The sequence below is a fragment of the Vespa mandarinia genome, chromosome 2, assembly GCF_050613455.1.
Source record: "Vespa mandarinia isolate Hongniang chromosome 2, ASM5061345v1, whole genome shotgun sequence".
In the NCBI taxonomy this organism is placed as follows: domain Eukaryota; kingdom Metazoa; phylum Arthropoda; class Insecta; order Hymenoptera; family Vespidae; genus Vespa; species Vespa mandarinia.
The window spans coordinates 7,618,343-7,635,071 of NC_140811.1; the positions used below are offsets into that span (position 1 = coordinate 7,618,343).

The 16,729-nt window shown below is 25.0% G+C and overlaps 5 protein-coding genes across 14 annotated transcripts; 4 read left to right on the plus strand and 1 right to left on the minus strand.

Annotated features, from left to right (window-relative positions):
- Positions 1 to 996: 996 nt before the first annotated feature.
- LOC118439586 (E3 ubiquitin-protein ligase RNF34) lies at positions 997 to 3,936 on the plus strand. 5 transcript variants are annotated; one of them, XM_085655044.1, is made up of 7 exons: positions 997 to 1,121; positions 1,484 to 1,654; positions 1,850 to 2,042; positions 2,151 to 2,262; positions 2,367 to 2,628; positions 2,707 to 2,887; positions 2,966 to 3,931. In XM_085655044.1, exons 2-7 carry the CDS (start codon positions 1,607 to 1,609, stop codon positions 3,139 to 3,141), a joined length of 972 nt encoding a protein of 323 aa, XP_085511170.1. In that variant the 5' UTR covers positions 997 to 1,121; positions 1,484 to 1,606; the 3' UTR covers positions 3,142 to 3,931. The 5 variants fall into 5 exon arrangements, with proteins under 5 accessions (XP_085511170.1, XP_035717199.1, XP_035717198.2 ...); XM_035861306.2 differs by having other exon boundaries at positions 1,030 to 1,189; positions 1,303 to 1,654; positions 2,966 to 3,930; XM_035861305.2 differs by having other exon boundaries at positions 1,054 to 1,189; positions 2,966 to 3,936.
- A 970-nt stretch (positions 3,937 to 4,906) lies between these two features.
- On the plus strand, positions 4,907 to 6,203 carry mge (translocase of outer mitochondrial membrane 22 homolog mge). The gene is made up of 3 exons (XM_035888348.2): positions 4,907 to 5,058; positions 5,312 to 5,417; positions 5,514 to 6,203. The coding sequence occupies exons 1-3, from the start codon at positions 4,951 to 4,953 to the stop codon at positions 5,717 to 5,719; spliced, it is 420 nt and encodes a 139-aa protein (XP_035744241.1). The 5' UTR covers positions 4,907 to 4,950; the 3' UTR covers positions 5,720 to 6,203.
- A 506-nt stretch (positions 6,204 to 6,709) lies between these two features.
- Positions 6,710 to 8,689, plus strand: mRpL17 (mitochondrial ribosomal protein L17). The gene is given in 5 exon segments (XM_035888347.2): positions 6,710 to 6,724; positions 6,802 to 7,037; positions 7,174 to 7,384; positions 7,461 to 7,588; positions 7,590 to 8,689. Coding segments are annotated over 4 exon segments (558 nt in total). The 5' UTR covers positions 6,710 to 6,724; positions 6,802 to 6,842; the 3' UTR covers positions 7,614 to 8,689.
- Positions 7,799 to 10,042, minus strand: BckdhA (Branched chain keto acid dehydrogenase E1 subunit alpha). Of its 2 annotated transcripts, none has more exons than XM_035888346.2 (8): positions 9,885 to 10,042; positions 9,646 to 9,813; positions 9,285 to 9,486; positions 9,033 to 9,194; positions 8,777 to 8,915; positions 8,485 to 8,688; positions 8,138 to 8,401; positions 7,799 to 8,015 (listed from the first exon to the last, which is right to left on the minus strand). In XM_035888346.2, exons 1-8 carry the CDS (start codon positions 9,945 to 9,947, stop codon positions 7,940 to 7,942), a joined length of 1,278 nt encoding a protein of 425 aa, XP_035744239.2. In that variant the 5' UTR covers positions 9,948 to 10,042; the 3' UTR covers positions 7,799 to 7,939. The 2 variants fall into 2 exon arrangements, with proteins under 2 accessions (XP_035744239.2, XP_035744238.2); XM_035888345.2 differs by having other exon boundaries at positions 7,806 to 8,015; positions 8,777 to 8,921.
- Positions 10,043 to 10,543: 501 nt separating this feature from the next.
- AGO3 (Argonaute 3) lies at positions 10,544 to 15,800 on the plus strand. Of its 5 annotated transcripts, none has more exons than XM_035888342.2 (12): positions 10,544 to 10,682; positions 11,531 to 11,854; positions 11,970 to 12,209; positions 12,325 to 12,523; positions 12,590 to 12,903; positions 13,286 to 13,553; positions 13,651 to 13,998; positions 14,072 to 14,322; positions 14,404 to 14,554; positions 14,624 to 14,824; positions 15,034 to 15,225; positions 15,315 to 15,800. In XM_035888342.2, the coding sequence occupies exons 2-12, from the start codon at positions 11,541 to 11,543 to the stop codon at positions 15,642 to 15,644; spliced, it is 2,808 nt and encodes a 935-aa protein (XP_035744235.2). In that variant the 5' UTR covers positions 10,544 to 10,682; positions 11,531 to 11,540; the 3' UTR covers positions 15,645 to 15,800. The 5 variants fall into 5 exon arrangements, with proteins under 5 accessions (XP_035744235.2, XP_085511079.1, XP_085511080.1 ...); XM_035888343.2 differs by having other exon boundaries at positions 10,570 to 10,700; XM_035888344.2 differs by lacking the exon at positions 10,544 to 10,682 and adding an exon at positions 11,086 to 11,174.
- Positions 15,801 to 16,729: the final 929 nt, after the last annotated feature.

Below are 16,729 nucleotides of genomic sequence, written 5' to 3' on the forward strand. Positions count from 1 at the left end.
TATAAGTATTATAATCTTTAAAAAAAAATTAATCGAAATAATGCTATTTTAAATCTAATAATCGATATCTTTAAATCTTTTAATCGATATAATATATATAGATCAAATATCATTTACAACAAGGATCAGTAATGTATAAGTATCACAAGCATGAGATAAGTTAAAAAGGTCATTAAATCTTTTATTATCAACAATGATTATATAGTTATCCATCATCGCACGCTCGTTGTATCTTACCAATGATTTTAGTCATCCATTAAAATTTTGCATTGATTCATAATTTTGGTTATATTACATCTGGAACTTGACGCAACTTGAATAAGAAACCAATAATCTAACGTTATATGACGTAACAGAGTACCGCTCTGAAGTATACGTGAAGTATACGTTCGATTCGTGATAAAAAACACGAATATGTTCTCATTTGTGAAGTGCACGCTTGCGTTTTGACTCCCCGTATAACGGCAACTATTTAGCTGACGTAGCGAAAGGATTAATACAATTTTCTCTGTATATTCACCTCTATAAAAGATTACAAACATATTATATAATTCATTGTAACATATTATATGTCGATTACATTAAGATTTAACGCCATAGGTTACTCTATTTATAGAGAGTCTTACACTTTTTTTCTAATTCACCACAGTAATTGGTTAATTTTTTTACATATATCTACAGGTAGACCAAATGCCTTTTATTTAATTGTTTCTTTTATTCGTGATACGTAAATAAAAAAAATAAATAAAAATTGTTTACTTCTATTTAAATTATATAAATTAACAATGGCTATTTGTTGTTTTTTTAATAATAAACTAATAAACTTAATCGTCGTTTTTTTAATCAGGGTAAAGGTCGATATCTGCATAATATCGATATATATTATAAATATATTTCTGTCGAATTTGATGAAAATAGTATGAATATGATTATTAATTTTTTTTTAAATAATACGTTTATTATATAACATTATAATCCAATTTAATTAATTTCTGAAATAATATTGAATATTAATTGACGCTAATATAATAGTAAATGAGCAGTGACAATGACGTCAAAGTGTGGTGGTAGGGTAGGTGGACACAAGCCAGGAAGAACAAGAACTTACTCAGTATCAAAATGTACGTTTTAGTGGGTGAACATGGAGTCAAAAGAATACGCGCATTGCGTGCAGTTGATACTTGATCGAGTAAATAATACATTAATAGTAGAAAAAGAAAGTAGTTATAAATGTTTCTTAGAAAACATTAATAATTATTTCCAATGTGACTCATTACCTTATCGTTGTCGTACTCGTTTCAGAAGACAGATATGAAGAGGAGAAATAGATATCGCTAGAAGCGATATATTATATTATTATTAGTGTAGGAAACATCAATTCTCTTCGTTCGATTAATAAGTTTCAATCGAAATGCATAAATTTCTTTGATGATTATAAGACATAATCATCAAAGATCATTTTTATAACCGTCAACAATTTCAGCAAATCCAGAAACTATCGAAATCACTAGATTTAGTGATACATTTGCCAACACAGCAACCTTGGTCATATCATAACCGACAAATTTCGAAAAACGTAAACTTTAGACGATTAAATCATATAAAGATGGCTTGTGAAGCATGCAAAACAAAATTTAATTTATTTAAACGAAGAGTAAGTATCTATTATGAAGAGAAATACATAGAAATTAATTTTGATTAAAATACAATTAATGATTGTGTCATTATATAATTTCAAAAATGCTAATGTTTTGCTAATGTTTTTGCTTGATATATTTCTTCTTTTCCATGTGTCACTTTCATATAAAAAAATTAACTTCACACTGTCATACTAATTTTTACATTTTAGAAACAATGTACGGGCTGTCTAAGGTATTTTTGTTCCGAGTGCCTTATAAAGCGTATTGACAAAACATTTAATTGCGAAAATTGTGGTATGCTATCACGAAGACCACTTATTCGTAGTCAGATTATGCAAATGCGTTCTAGAGATTTACGCCAATATCTTATAGCAAAAAAAGTATCAATCAAAGGATGCGTAGGTATGTATTAAATATAATAAATCTTTAATATATACAAATATTGATCTTTATGTATACTATATGTATTGTTTTTATGTATATAAAAATTTATTATTATTATTATCATAGAAAAAGAAGACTTAGTAAATTTACTATTGATATATGCAAATGGTTCAGCAGATAATTTAGTAGATGAAAGGAATTCTACAATAAAGCCAAGTACCCTAACAGAAGAACTACCGTATGTATCATATTTTTAAACCATATTTTTGGAGTGAAAAGATATATATATATATATTAATAAATTATTCTATATATTATTAATAATTTATTTATTATTGATAGTCAAACAAGTTCTGCGAGTAGTACATTACCTGAAACATCAATACAATTAGAAAATCATACAAATGCAATGAATGAGGAAAGAAACACAGAACACATAGAGTTGGAATCAGAATGTGTAACAGTTAATAATATAGAAATAGAAGAAGCATCGGCAGGCGATTGTAGTCCAGATAGTGGACCAGAGCCTTTAATTACCGAACAAGATGAAGATTCAGAAACATTAGATATAAAACAATCAGATATGTTAACAGAAATTCCTGTGGTATGTTTTACTAATTTATATATTACATTTGTTTATTTATGTCTAATATTAAGATTGAAAACCATTTTGTTGAAACAGTGGTCAGGTCTTGTCAAGCTAACAGATATAAATGAATTATCACAATTGGAACACTTAAGTGTAAAACAATTAAAAACTCTTTTAATAACAAATCGTGTTGACTTTAAAGGTTGTGTTGAAAGGTGTGAATTGTTGGACAGAGCATCTAGATTATGGGAAGAACATAATCAAGCAAGAGCAGGTAATATTTAATATATTTGCAATTAAAAAATATATGAAACATTGAAATAAACAATAATAAACAAAAATGTATTCATAGATATAGATAATATGGATAAAGAAGATATTTGTAAAATTTGCTGGGATGCGCCTATAGAATGTGTCATTTTAGAATGTGGTCATATGGCATGTTGTATTAATTGTGGGAAACGAATGTCCGAATGTCCCATATGTAAACAGTATGTTGTTCGAGTTGTGCGATTTTTTAAAGCTTGATAAAGGAAGTAATTTTAATAACTAAACTTATGGCATTTAAATTTTTGAATATACAAAAAAGAGTAAATAGAAAAAAATATCTAGAATTACTCTATTTGCTTTACAATTAATTCATTAGTGAAGAATCGAAATAGAATTTCAAACATTAATGTATGCCTTCGAAAAATGAATATTTTAAAATCTACTACATATACTCAGAAAATATTACATTAAAAACAGTATTGAACGTTCTATTTCTACAAATGAGTATTTGTAACAACTATTTCATATATATTAAAGATATAATTACTGTATAACTGCATATATTAAAAACAACAGCGGATTCCATATTATTAGAAAGTATATTCAGTAATCATTATATATCATTAAGAAAATTATATTGCATTATATATATTACTAAATCTTTATAAGAATTAGATCTCAATGGTTGTAAGAACGTTTGTAAAAAAGCTGTGATATTCCCATATTATCACAAGTAGATAGATAGCTATGTATAGGTTAAATGTACAAAATATATTCTTTAAATATTAGGTACCATATGTACCAAATTCGAGAATGTGATATATAGAATTTCCAGAGAAGGAAATCATCATCACTTATTACCTCTAAAATATACATGCAAAATATTCTGTTTATTTGCTCAATATTTAGAAAAAAATACAGATAATTTTTTATGTCTTTTAATATTTTTTAAACATAATAGTAGTTTTTATCATTAACACAATAAATGAATGTATTTTTTCATAGAACAAATTACTTGATTCTACATAAAAAATAATGTACATATTAATTAATAGAAAAAAATAGATTTGAAAATGTATTATGCCAAAATATCTGTAAATAATATCAATGTTAAAATATTATATCGAAGAAATTATAAAATTTAAATATTTCAAATACAAGAAATAAACAATATTGCTGGTTCGTGCTTTATAAAAAATGTAAAAAAAATGTTAGAAAATTCTCTTTTTTCCTTAACATGATTTAAATCAAAATTTGATTATATCAAATAGAACTAGTAAACAAACCCAAGAGTACTTAGTTATATATTTATCGTAAAAGTATAAGTCGTTTATATATATATTTGTGTATTTCTTTTCATTAGATTCTCTAATGACCAATGGTGATCAAGAATGATTATATAAGTTACTTATTTGTAGCATTTCAATGGCTATATGTTTAATGAAATGTTAGTGATTGGTATACTCTTTTAAATCACAATAACGAATATATTCGTAGATTTGAAATATGCCTTAATTCTCTGCAATTACGATTTGCTCGTTTCTTAGAATGAAAATAACTTTATTCGATTAATTTCGATGCGATAATAATACATACAATATATATATATATTTTTACTAACTACAAATCTGATTCTAATATTAAAACATTTTTCATTTGACATAAAATTAAGTGAATCGTAAAATAAAGTGACCATTATATAAATCGTATATATATTTTTAACTATTCATTATTAAAATAGTATCACTGATATACATATATACATATATATATATAAAACAGCCTTTTTAAAATAATTTCTATAACGACACGTAAGTAGTCCATTTATCAATATCAATGTTATTCGAAAAAAATTTATATCGCGCGCGGTTGAACTTGAATCACGTTGTACCGGCATATTCTCCTCCTATCAAAATTAATGCAGCACTAGTAAACGTGACCGAGAGCTGCTTTTACTTATACAGTAGTACGTTGTCGAAGTTAGGAGACGGAGAATTGCTCATTATTTTCTTCAAAACTTGAGTAGACTCATTTGTTTTATATATTAATTTTTTATTAATCACGTATATGGCTTCAATCGAAGAAATAGACCAGCTGGATAGCGGTATGGGTAGCAGCGACGCACGCTCTCCAGAAGTGAAATCTCTTCTTCCCGACGAAGAAGATGACGAAGAGGTATTTATTTTTTGCTATTTATCTATGATATTTAATTTAAAAAATAATCTCATATAAGCTATTATAATCACATTCAATATTTTCTATCAAAGATTCTAGTTTAAGTCTGTTTAATAATCTTATATTTTTAATATAAATTTATAATGATATTTAATTTATAATGATAATAATATTATATAAAATAGTATATTATATTAATTTAGAAGATTTGAATACATCTACTATACAACATCAATGATTTCATTTTATTTAGGATGAAAGTTTTTCGGAAAGATTATTAGGACTTACAGAAATGTTTCCCGAAAATGTTCGCAAAGTTGGATATAATGTTGGATCTGGTCTATGTACTTGCGTCAAAGGTTTGTCATAAATGTAACATAAATTTTAATATTATTTGGTTATTATCGGTTGATTCATATGAGAAGTTTGACTTAAAATTTGCAATTCAATTTCAGGTTTATATACATTTTCATGTTCAGCAACATGGCTCTTGTTCAGTTCGTCTGCTATTTTGTTCGCACCTGTATTCTTTGAAGTAGAACGTGCTCAAATGGAAGAAGTTCAGCGTGCACAACAAAAACAGGTTCTTTTAGGACCAAATTCTGCCATCTCTAATGTTAGTGCGCCTGGTCTTCCAATGGCTCCCCCTGTGCAGCGATAAATAATTATATAATTTATCATTAAAGTAATCGTGCATTCAACTATTTATCAACATAATAGTATCATTAATTGCAAATACCATAAAAATATATTGACCAAACATGTAAATTAACTGTATATCTTATATTTTAAATTCTTAAGCTCTAAATTCCATAATTGCATTTGTTTAGTTACATATTTAGAAAATTGTGTAAAACTGTGTGTAGTTCAGTTTCTGGACTAGTGCAATGATAATGTATAAACATTTTATCTTCAAATGTAATTTTTAATACATAATGATAGAGTGAAGGATTTGAACGTTTCATTGTATTTTTTATTCATCTTGCATTTTCAAATAAACTATAAATGGTAACATTTAATGATAAAGCACCGTCACAGATATCATGAGATAAAGATCAAATTGTCATGTATAAATATTTACAAATATGGTTATAAGCTGTACTTTATTCATAAGAAGTGGATCATAATGCATTGTTGTTATCTTTAATGTATCATATGTTATTGTAATATATAAAATAAAAATAAAATTATAACATTAAACTTTCTTTCTAATTTAATACAAGATTTGATTGTATTCACTGAAAAAAGTCCTTTACGAAAAGAAAAAGATATAATAACAATGATTAATATTTACTGGAAATTTCATAAATATAAAAAACAATGTTACTTCCAGAAAAGATACTTTTTATGACCTACTTTACTTATAATTATTAAAATAATAAAAATACATTGAGATGAATGTAGATATATATTTATTTGAATGTAGGTGATATCTGAATTAATATCTTGAACTGATATCTTTGAATTTAAATAAAAAAATTAATATAAAAGAAAACAATTTTTAATTTTATTAAAAATCCTGTTTACTTAACTTTCAGTTTCAATCGTTGTATATATTTAACTATATTTTTCTAATTATGATCATTGAAAAGAGTCGCCAATTCCTTCAAAAATATTTGACAACTATTTTGTATATTATTGACAAAAAACGTCTTAAATTTATGAAGTATGTAATTTTTTAATAATATTCGAATTATTTAATTTTACTTGGTAACTATAATATTTACTTCGAATTTTTCGCAGTGGACTTCAGTCGATTGCGAAGTCGCTACAGGGATTAAAAGATGAATCAGGCTAATATCGAAAAATTAGTTTCTACATTAAGGTACAATGTAAAACCAAGACGTAAATTAAAAAACGTAGATGGTCCAATAGGAAGAATTCGGAAAATTCAAAAAACATTGACGGCATTATTAAAATATGAAAGACTCGAATTAAATTATAACCGAGCTGATGAAACAAGAGGTTATGTTGAACGCGTATGTGTCTTTCTCATTTATGTTTTATATTAATTCTGCTTTATATATTTTTTTTTTATAACATATTTAACATAATATTTTCCAAAAATGAATTTAGCATATATAATTAAAGCAATGTTTTGTATATTGTACATAGTTGATATCAGAAGCAATTCGTTATGGCCCAGATCACAAAGAAACAATGCAAGTAGCTGATTTCTGGATTCTTGAAAAACAACTTGTACATAAACTTTTTAAAGTTCTTGCGCCAAAGTACAAGGACTACACAATTTCTTTTACAAAACTTCATAAAGCACCGTACATATATCCTGACAATATTTACAAAAGAGCTGTTTTAGAACTTAGAGGTAATTTTAATTTTTATAATTTTATTTATTAATTCTAATAATTCTTCTTCATAAAAGTATAATTTTCAAAAAATAGGAAATATATATCCAAGCATAGAACAAAGTAATCCAAACGAACATAATTTACTCCACAATATCTTGCTTAGTGCAGCAAGAAAAGAATTTAGAATGGAAAAATATAAAGAAATTGCTGATAATATAACTAAATAAAGACAATATAAATAAATAATGAAGGCATATAAATATATTGGTTTTGTCTTTAAAAAATTAGTCTCTATAATTGATATAATTAAATTGTAATTATAAATGTGAAATAATATTTTGCATTTCATATAACCACTATACTACAATATACTATAACTGTATTATAATAATTATTATTTATTTTATTTCATATTAAAACTATTACCTATCAATTTTCTAATATTACCAAAACAGCAAATTTCATATTTGTTATTATTATTATTTTTATTGCATGTGATTAAAATATACTAAGACATAAAAATATATATTTTTAAGAAATGAATTATTATCATTATTTAATTAAAAAGTTATTTATGATTGAAATGTTTTCAATGGATAATGCTCATAATATGTCGCGAGATGTTCTTCCATGGAATACATTTGATCTCTGAAATATAAAATATAAACAAGTAAAATTTCAAGGAGAAACATATATCAGAAAAATTTGATATTTTTAAATAATTATTTCTTATTCTTTCTATTTAATATATGCTATGCAATAGGTTATACCTTATATGATCTGGCATTTTAAAGTAAGTGTCTGTAAACATTTCCTTCCAATGAGGTTTAGGTTTTTTCTCTGCTTCAATAAAAGCATCTAAAATTTCTTTCTTTATAATTATTTTCAAATTATCTTCCTGTTCTTTACTCCAAATACCTAAGGACTGTATGTATTGTTTAAATCTTCGAATTGGTGCAACATCATTCCAAAGAGCAATTTCTTTGCTAGTTCTATATAATGTACCATCATCAGATGTACTATGAGGACCAGTACTAAAGAAAAAAAAATATTGAATATTTTATACATTTATAATTATTAGAATGAATTACTAGTAAATATATGATTTTTTTTAAACCGATAAGTCATTGCTTCTATTAAGACAGGCTTTCCTTCACTTATGCAAAACTGACGAGCAGCCTTTGTCGCATAGTGTACAGCAAGTACATCATTCCCATCTACTCGAATTGTATTAATTCCATAACTTGGTCCTTTTGCTGCAATACCATCTCCTTTAAATTGTTCATGTGCAGGTGTTGAGATAGCATAACCATTGTTACGACTTAATTAAATATATATATATATTGAGTATATTGTATAATTTTGAGTAAAGTTATTGAAATTAAATGATTATTAATTTTAGTACTTACCACAAAAATATTATTGGGCATGATAAAGTAGCAGCAAAATTAAAAGCTGCATGAGCATCTCCTTCACTGGCTGCACCTTCCCCAAAGTAACACATTACACATGCTTGTCTTTTTTCCCTTTTATATGCATATGCTGCACCTACAGCTATATATGATTTAATATTATAAAATATTAATGATATAGATTTACGAAATTAATTATTAATTAATTTAATTAAAAATTAAATTAATAATTAATATTAATACGATTAAACACCTTGTGGCAACTGAGTTGTTAATGGAGATGATATGGTTATAAAATTTAAATCTTTTGATCCATAATGACAAGGCATTTGTCTTCCTTTTCCTTCATCTTCAATATTACCATAACATTGATTCATAAATTTAGAGATATGAAAGCCACGCCAAAGTAATACTCCTGTAAATTTTTCTAAGCTATATACTCAAATAAAATAAATATTTTTAAAATATAAATAAAACTGTTATTATTAGTTACAAAAATTCTTGCCTGCTTCTCGATATTGTGCATAAATTGTATCTTCTAACATTAATGCAGAGGCTGAACCAATTTGAACAGCTTCTTCTCCAATATTTGTCATATAAAAGGATATACGACCTTGTCGTTGTGATTCATACAGAATTTTATCCATCATACTAAGTGTCATCATATCACGATAAATTTTAATCTTCGTTTTATCATCTAATTTTAACTATAAAAAGAAAATTTCTTATTATAATCTTATAATTTATATTTTAATTATTTTATCTTATACTATGAAACTATAAATTTTAATTGTAACAGAAAAACCTTAGGAAAAAACATTTATATATATCGATATTTATACATATATATGTATTATTAAAAAAACCTTATTTTCTTCAAGAAAATGTGTTTGTCCAGCAGGATCTAGGATTCTATATATAGGAATAGATTCATAATTTTCTGCGTTAATAAACTTCAGATGATTTGTAAAAATATTTTTGATTCCAATATATTGTGGCTCAGTTACATTAGTGGCATAACAATAATGTCTTATCTAAAATTATATAATTTTATATTATTTTATAAATAATATTAAAAGATTTTTATCTAACTTGATAATCTTACTGATATTTGCCATCTCACGGAAGATAAACGTGATATACTTTTAAATAAATTATATATATCCATTATGACTAAATAAAAGTCGACTTACTAAGCTTAACTAAAATATTAAACTCAATGTAGTCATTGTAAGGAACTTGTTATCGTTACGTTAATTAACGTTATGATAACCATGTATGTTCGTCATCATCCATAGGCGTAAACAAGTCAGAATCTTTATTAAAGAATATAACGAAAAAAAAAATTTTAAAGACTTAATATAATAGATCAATGATTGATAAAAATAATATTGTAATGTTCCAACCAAATAATTGTTTTTAAAAAAGAAACCCTTTTTTTGTAGTCTTAAATTAGTGTCATTTTTTATAAAGAATATATGTAAATACATAACATTAATTTTGCTAATTCATTTAAAATGTAAAGAAATTCTTATACATATACATTTCTAATATTTTAAGCTAAATAAATTGACGATTGACGTCATAAAATAAAACAAAACATTCTTTCACATATTTTATTTTTTTCATTATTATATATTTTTTAATTTTATATTTTTTATTATTTTTGTTATTTTTTTTTTTTTTATTATTCTTTTTTATTATTCTTTTATTTAAGTCACAATTATTTTTTTATTATATTGTTAACTTATAAAAATATCTATAGATAGCAGTACGGTCAAGAAGTCAAAATTATCATAAATAGGAGATTATCTATTATGAATTATTTCAAAGTTCTTTATTATCTTTCAATATTTAAAGGAAATAAGAACAAGTTCTATTAATAATAAGAAGGACAAATTATGTAAATATATTCAAATAGGTTAAAGTTTAATTCAAAATTCTTCTTTTTTCTGTTATAATATATATATATGTTTTTTATTATTGGTAAAACAAAAATATTGTATAAACTTTGTATTCGTAATTTATTATTATATATGATCGTTATACTATATATTATACTATATAATATATGATCGTTCATTATATAGTATACTAAGAGGAAAGAATAAAATCAGATTATTAAATTATTTTAAATACATATAAAAAGTAAAAATATAAATCGTATTTTTCTTTCTTCTTCTATACTATATATTCTTCATACTATATATTTTTCTATATTTTTATATATATTTTTTTATATTTAACATTTTACACTGTATTTATACGATCATATTCATTATCGTGATATTGATAAATTTTATAGGAAATACGTGTACATTTATAACCTGCTTATATAAATTTTGTAGCAATGAAATTCTTTGTATTACATTGAAGACTATGAAAGTTAGAAGAAGTAAAAAAGAGGAAATTAATTTACGAATTCTTAATATTTAATTAAATTATAATTTAAATAAAATTAAAATTAGAATATATTTATTTTGCCATTTATTAATATGTTATACAAAACAGTTATACATTATATAACATTGTTAGTTTTTAAATTAATTTAAAAATTACTTTTAAAATTAATTTTGCAAATTGATTTATTTTTTAAATTTATACACAGATTTTTAAACTGATTATAATACCATTTTGATAAATCTTTATATTTGTATATTTCTTATAAAAAGCTATGAAAACATTTTATGTATTAGTATAAAATACTATCTTGTAATTAACCTAGATTCAATATTCTTTTGATAATTGCAGCTAATAAAAAATGACAGACAAATGTGATGCTGGACCAAGTAAACTTGGTATAGGCAGAGGTACTTTGGTTTTACAAAAGATAAGAAAACAATTGGTAGAAAATGAATCTAAAATTCTAGATAAATCTAGTTTTACATACCAGCAACAGTCAATTTCACAATTACAAGCATTTAATACTACTTTACCTTTTATGGGACGTGGAAAAGCTTTATTATTGAACTTCACAAAAACTGAAAAAGAAAAAGAAAAATCACCATTTTTTGAGCTTCTTCCTACCATAGGTAAAGGAAGAGCATCTCCTTTAAGTTTATTTAAAAAAACTACGTAAGTCTTCTTTAATTAATAAGATTAGGAAGAGTGAGTAAGTGAGTGAGTGAATGGGGGGGAAGAGAGAAAAACTATAATTATATTATATGCATATATATTGACATGTGTATAGAACATCTGGACAACCTTTAATGATAGAACAAGAGACTAGTACAGGAGAATCTTTCATAGAAAAACAACAAAGTAATGTAAGACAACCTGTAATAGTACAAGAGAAAATAGCCTCTTCTAATAATAATGCTGGAATATTAGACAAGTTGTCTCAACTTTCTATATATGAGACCACTCCTGCAACTGCTACTCCAAGCGAAGAATTACAAGTAATAAACCGTCAAGGTACAAGTGGAAAAGTGTAAGTATTTTTTAATATTTGATTTATTATTTAAATGTTGTCACATTATCAAAAAATCTACATTAATAAAGGTACTAATCATTATCTTTTACAAAGTATTATATTTTATGTTTAGGGTAGATTTATTTGCTAATTACATCGATTTAAAACTAGATACAGGAAGGGGATTATTTCAATATGAAGTTAAATTCAATCCTGATATTGATTCAAGAGCTCTGAGAAGAAAACTTTTGAATCAGCATGCAGCTAAACTTGGATACACTTTAAGTTTTGATGGAGTTCTTCTATACTTGCCTCAAAAATTTCCACAAGAGGTAAAATTTATTAAAAATTACAATTTCAGATATAATAGTATAAATAAAATGTGAAAATACTTTCAGAACATAGTGTACAAATCTGATCATCCACTAGATGGATCTCCAGTGATCCTTACACTTATTTTTAAAAAGAAAGAAAAGATGAGTGAAAGTATCCAATTCTTTAATATTCTTTTTGGACGTATTATGAGAGCTCTTAATTTTGTTCGTATCGGTAGACAAAATTTTAATCCTGCATGTGCTCATACTGTACCACAGCACCAATTAGAAATTTGGCCTGGATATATTACAGCTATTAATGAATATGAAGGTGGATTAAAACTTTGCATTGATGCAAAACATCGAGTTATGCGTATGGAAACAGTTCGAGATTTGATGTAAGAACATATATATATATTATATTATATATATATATATATATATATATATATATATATATATATATAAACAGATACACACATGTTTACAGAATGTTAGAATAAATTGCTATAAATATATATTTAAAAATATTTTATTACAAATACAATATTAAAAGCAAATATAAATAATACTGTTTTGCTATTAAGTTGCAATTTTCTTGTAGTTTCCAAATATTTTTAAATATATATTTACAGGAAATTTTTAATTTTTATTTATTTTATATATTAAACTTTCTCATAAATACTATAAATGTAGTTTCATAAAGACTGTATATATACGTAATATTCACATAATGTAAAAAACATTAATGGAAAAACATGACAAATATTTATTTTTTAGAATTGAATTTCATGAAAAAAACCAAGAGCATTATAAAGATTATATAACAATGGAAGTTGTTGGGTCTAGTGTTCTAACTCGATATAATAATAAGACCTATCGTATCGATGACATTGCATGGGACAAAAATCCAATGTTTGAATTTGAAAGACAAGGTATGAGAACGACTATGATAGATTATTATAAAAATCATTGGAGTTTAGAAATTAAAGATAAAAACCAGCCACTTTTAGTACACCGTTCTAATGAAAAATTACCTACTGGGCAGGTACATATACTTTTCGTTTATTAGATATTTTATATTCTTTGCTGTTACAATAATTGCAAGTATAAGAAAATTGGAAAATAAAGGGAATTTTTTTCAGACACACGAAAAACTCACACTTTTAGTACCTGAATTATGTTACATCGCTGGATTAACGGATAGTATCAGATCAGATTGTAAAATTATGAAAGATCTTAATACAATTACGAAAGTTTCTCCTAACAATCGCCGTGATATAATAAGGAATTTTTTACATGAAATAAAAAAAAACAGCGTAACACAGGAAATACTATCTGCATGGGGTTTACATATTGATGATGATTTAACTCATTTGAAAGGACGTGTTCTAATGCCTGAACATATATATTTTGGTAAAAATAAGATGATACAGGGAAAATCAAATGCTGAGTGGCATATTGAAATGATTAATAATCATGCTTTACGTGCTGTAAGTACAATTGCCACAACTTCATTACAACATAATTTTCTGCAAAATTTCTAATAAAAAAAAATTATTTCAGCCGAATTTGAAAAATTGGTATATTTTTTATTCTCAACGAGATACAAAATACGCTACAGCATTTATCAAAACGCTCCTTAATATTTCATTAAATTTAGGCCTACAAATTAGCATTCCCCATGAAGTTTCTTTAAAAGATGATAGAACTGATACATACTTGCGTAAACTTCGTTACATCATTAATGATGATGTTGAAATGGTGGTTATTGTTTTCCCCACCAATCGAACTGATCGTTATTCTGCAGTTAAAAAGTAAGAAGTTTTTCACAAATTTTTTATGATTGAAATGTTATTATCAATGCTAATAGAACTAAAGTATTTATATTGATATAGGTTTTGTTGCGTAGAAAAACCTATTCCATCGCAAGTTATAATGTCAAGGAGTCTTTCTCGTCCTGATAAATTGAGAAGTATAACACAGAAAATAGCTTTACAAATGAATTGTAAACTAGGCGGTGCTCTTTGGGCAGTGAACATTCCATTTGTATGTGTACATATAGGATATTTTAAATATATTTAAAGAATTATGCGTAAATAGTAAAATATTTTACAGGATAAATGTATGGTATGTGGAATAGACGTATATCATCCTGGTTTAGGAGAAGGAAGACGAGGCAGTGTAGCTGGATTTGTAGCTAGTATGGATAAATTATTAACATCGTGGTACAGTAAGATCTGTTTACAAGGAGCACACCAAGAAATAATAGATTTATTACAGATCTGCTTAATTTCTGCTATTAATGCGTTTAAAAAAGTAATGCATATATATACATGTGTGTATGTGTATGTGTATATATATATATATATATATATTGCATGCACTTAGTATCTAATATAAAAAGCAACTTTTAATTTATATCTTGAACTTTTATCTATATTCTCATATATATATTATATATAAGTTATTATATTTATTTATTTTTATAATATTAGAAGATGATTTCATGAAAACCATTATTTCAGCACAATGGAAGTAATCCAAATCGTATAATTGTTTATCGTGATGGCGTTGGTGATGGACAAATTGACACTATTGCCAAATATGAAGTTAAACAATTGTTGGCAACATTCACACATATAGATCCTGATTACAAACCACAACTTAGTGTAATTGTTGTACAAAAGCGAATTAATACTCGTTTATTTTGTGAGAATGTGAGTACCAAAATAACTATAATGTTGTGAAAATAGTTTCATGACTTATAACTAATTGGAGTATTGTGTAATTTTCTCAAAATTTCCAGCAAGGAAATTTAATCAATCCTGCATCTGGAACTATCATTGATTTTTCTATAACAAGACCTAATTTTTACGATTTTTTCCTTATACCTCAAAGTATACGTGCTGGCACAGTAACGCCAACGCATTATATCGTTGCTTATGATGGATCAAATATGAAGCCTGATCACATACAACGTTTTACATATAAACTTTGTCATTTATATTACAATTGGCCTGGTACCATAAGAGTGCCTGCTCCATGTCAATATGCTCATAAACTTGTATCACTCGTTGGACAAAATATTCAAATGGAACCAGATTTAAGTTTATGCAACTATCTCTTTTATTTGTAATTCATGCATAATCAATTAATATATAGTTTATTTTTTCATTTGACATAAACAGTATTTTTTACACAATATAGATTATTTTATATTGTTAGATTCTACATTGTTGGTAAAATTTAAAAGACTGCAAAAAAAAAACTAAACTTAAGAGAAGAATTAAAGAGTACAATTTATTTTTATACATTAAAATAGTATTATATTTTTATATATATTACTCTTTAACAACGGTTATTATGTCAGAATTATTATCGTGACTGATGTGTCATTCGTAGATGTATTATAAATAGTATTATTTTTTTTTGCCGTAGTATCTTTATAAATCAGTTTTGAAAAAAGCTTTTAAAGTTTTTGATTTGTTAAAACTCTTATATTTTTTGCAATAACATATAACAAAAGAAAGCAGTAACGTTCAAAATACTAATTTTATACCCTTTAAATATTAATGCATTGATGATTTTCTTTATAGCTTGTGATAGAGCTTTTTAAGGTGAAACAAACGGTATGAATAACGGTTGGAATATCAAAAAATCACAGATAGTGCTTTTTTAAACGTACGGCAGTATTGTCTAAAAATAGTAAAACTAGTAGAATACTATTGTAATGTTATAAAATTACTGATAATTGTTAAGGATTTATTGATTTGATTTATATATATATATTTTTTGTATGTGTATATACATATATATTTATATTTTTTTTGTATATGTATATACATATATATATATATATATGAATAAATAGGCATGTTAAATAAATTTCAACTCTTACATAATTTATCCAAAAATAATATTGATTATTGAATTATTTACATTCGAGTGCCATCATATATAAACAATACTTACAGTTTATTTTCAAAGAAATAATTTAGTTGTTATAAATTGTTATTAAAAAATAGAAAAAGAAATTATATTTGTGTATTAAAATAATGTTATTTGGTACATACTCATTAGTATCGTGATAGTATGCAAATATAATATTTTATAAAAAATTGCTTAGAGTGATTTGCTATAATTGTTAAATAAATATATTAAATGCAAGAGGTTAACATCCCATATCTAATCAAAAAAAACATGCTCATATCAAAGATGTCT

Excerpts from the sequence above, each read along its gene's own strand:
- LOC118439586 (XM_035861305.2), top strand. The coding sequence starts at position 1,142 with ATGGAGTCAAAAGAATACGCGCATTGCGTGCAGTTGATACTTGATCGA. Across the intron at positions 1,190-1,483 it reads TGCAGTTGATACTTGATCGA|CAAATCCAGAAACTATCGAA; the intron begins GTAAATAATACA and ends CAACAATTTCAG. Across the intron at positions 2,263-2,366 it reads ACCCTAACAGAAGAACTACC|TCAAACAAGTTCTGCGAGTA; the intron begins GTATGTATCATA and ends TATTATTGATAG.
- mge (XM_035888348.2), top strand. The coding sequence starts at position 4,951 with ATGGCTTCAATCGAAGAAATAGACCAGCTGGATAGCGGTATGGGTAGC. Across the intron at positions 5,059-5,311 it reads ACGAAGAAGATGACGAAGAG|GATGAAAGTTTTTCGGAAAG; the intron begins GTATTTATTTTT and ends CATTTTATTTAG. Across the intron at positions 5,418-5,513 it reads TCTATGTACTTGCGTCAAAG|GTTTATATACATTTTCATGT; the intron begins GTTTGTCATAAA and ends ATTCAATTTCAG.
- BckdhA (XM_035888345.2), bottom strand. The coding sequence starts at position 9,947 with ATGGATATATATAATTTATTTAAAAGTATATCACGTTTATCTTCCGTG. Across the intron at positions 9,487-9,645 it reads ATTTTCTTGAAGAAAATAAG|TTAAAATTAGATGATAAAAC; the intron begins GTTTTTTTAATA and ends TTCTTTTTATAG. Across the intron at positions 8,922-9,032 it reads AACAACTCAGTTGCCACAAG|CTGTAGGTGCAGCATATGCA; the intron begins GTGTTTAATCGT and ends AATCATATATAG.
- AGO3 (XM_035888342.2), top strand. The coding sequence starts at position 11,541 with ATGACAGACAAATGTGATGCTGGACCAAGTAAACTTGGTATAGGCAGA. Across the intron at positions 11,855-11,969 it reads AGTTTATTTAAAAAAACTAC|AACATCTGGACAACCTTTAA; the intron begins GTAAGTCTTCTT and ends ACATGTGTATAG. Across the intron at positions 13,999-14,071 it reads ATAATCATGCTTTACGTGCT|CCGAATTTGAAAAATTGGTA; the intron begins GTAAGTACAATT and ends AAATTATTTCAG.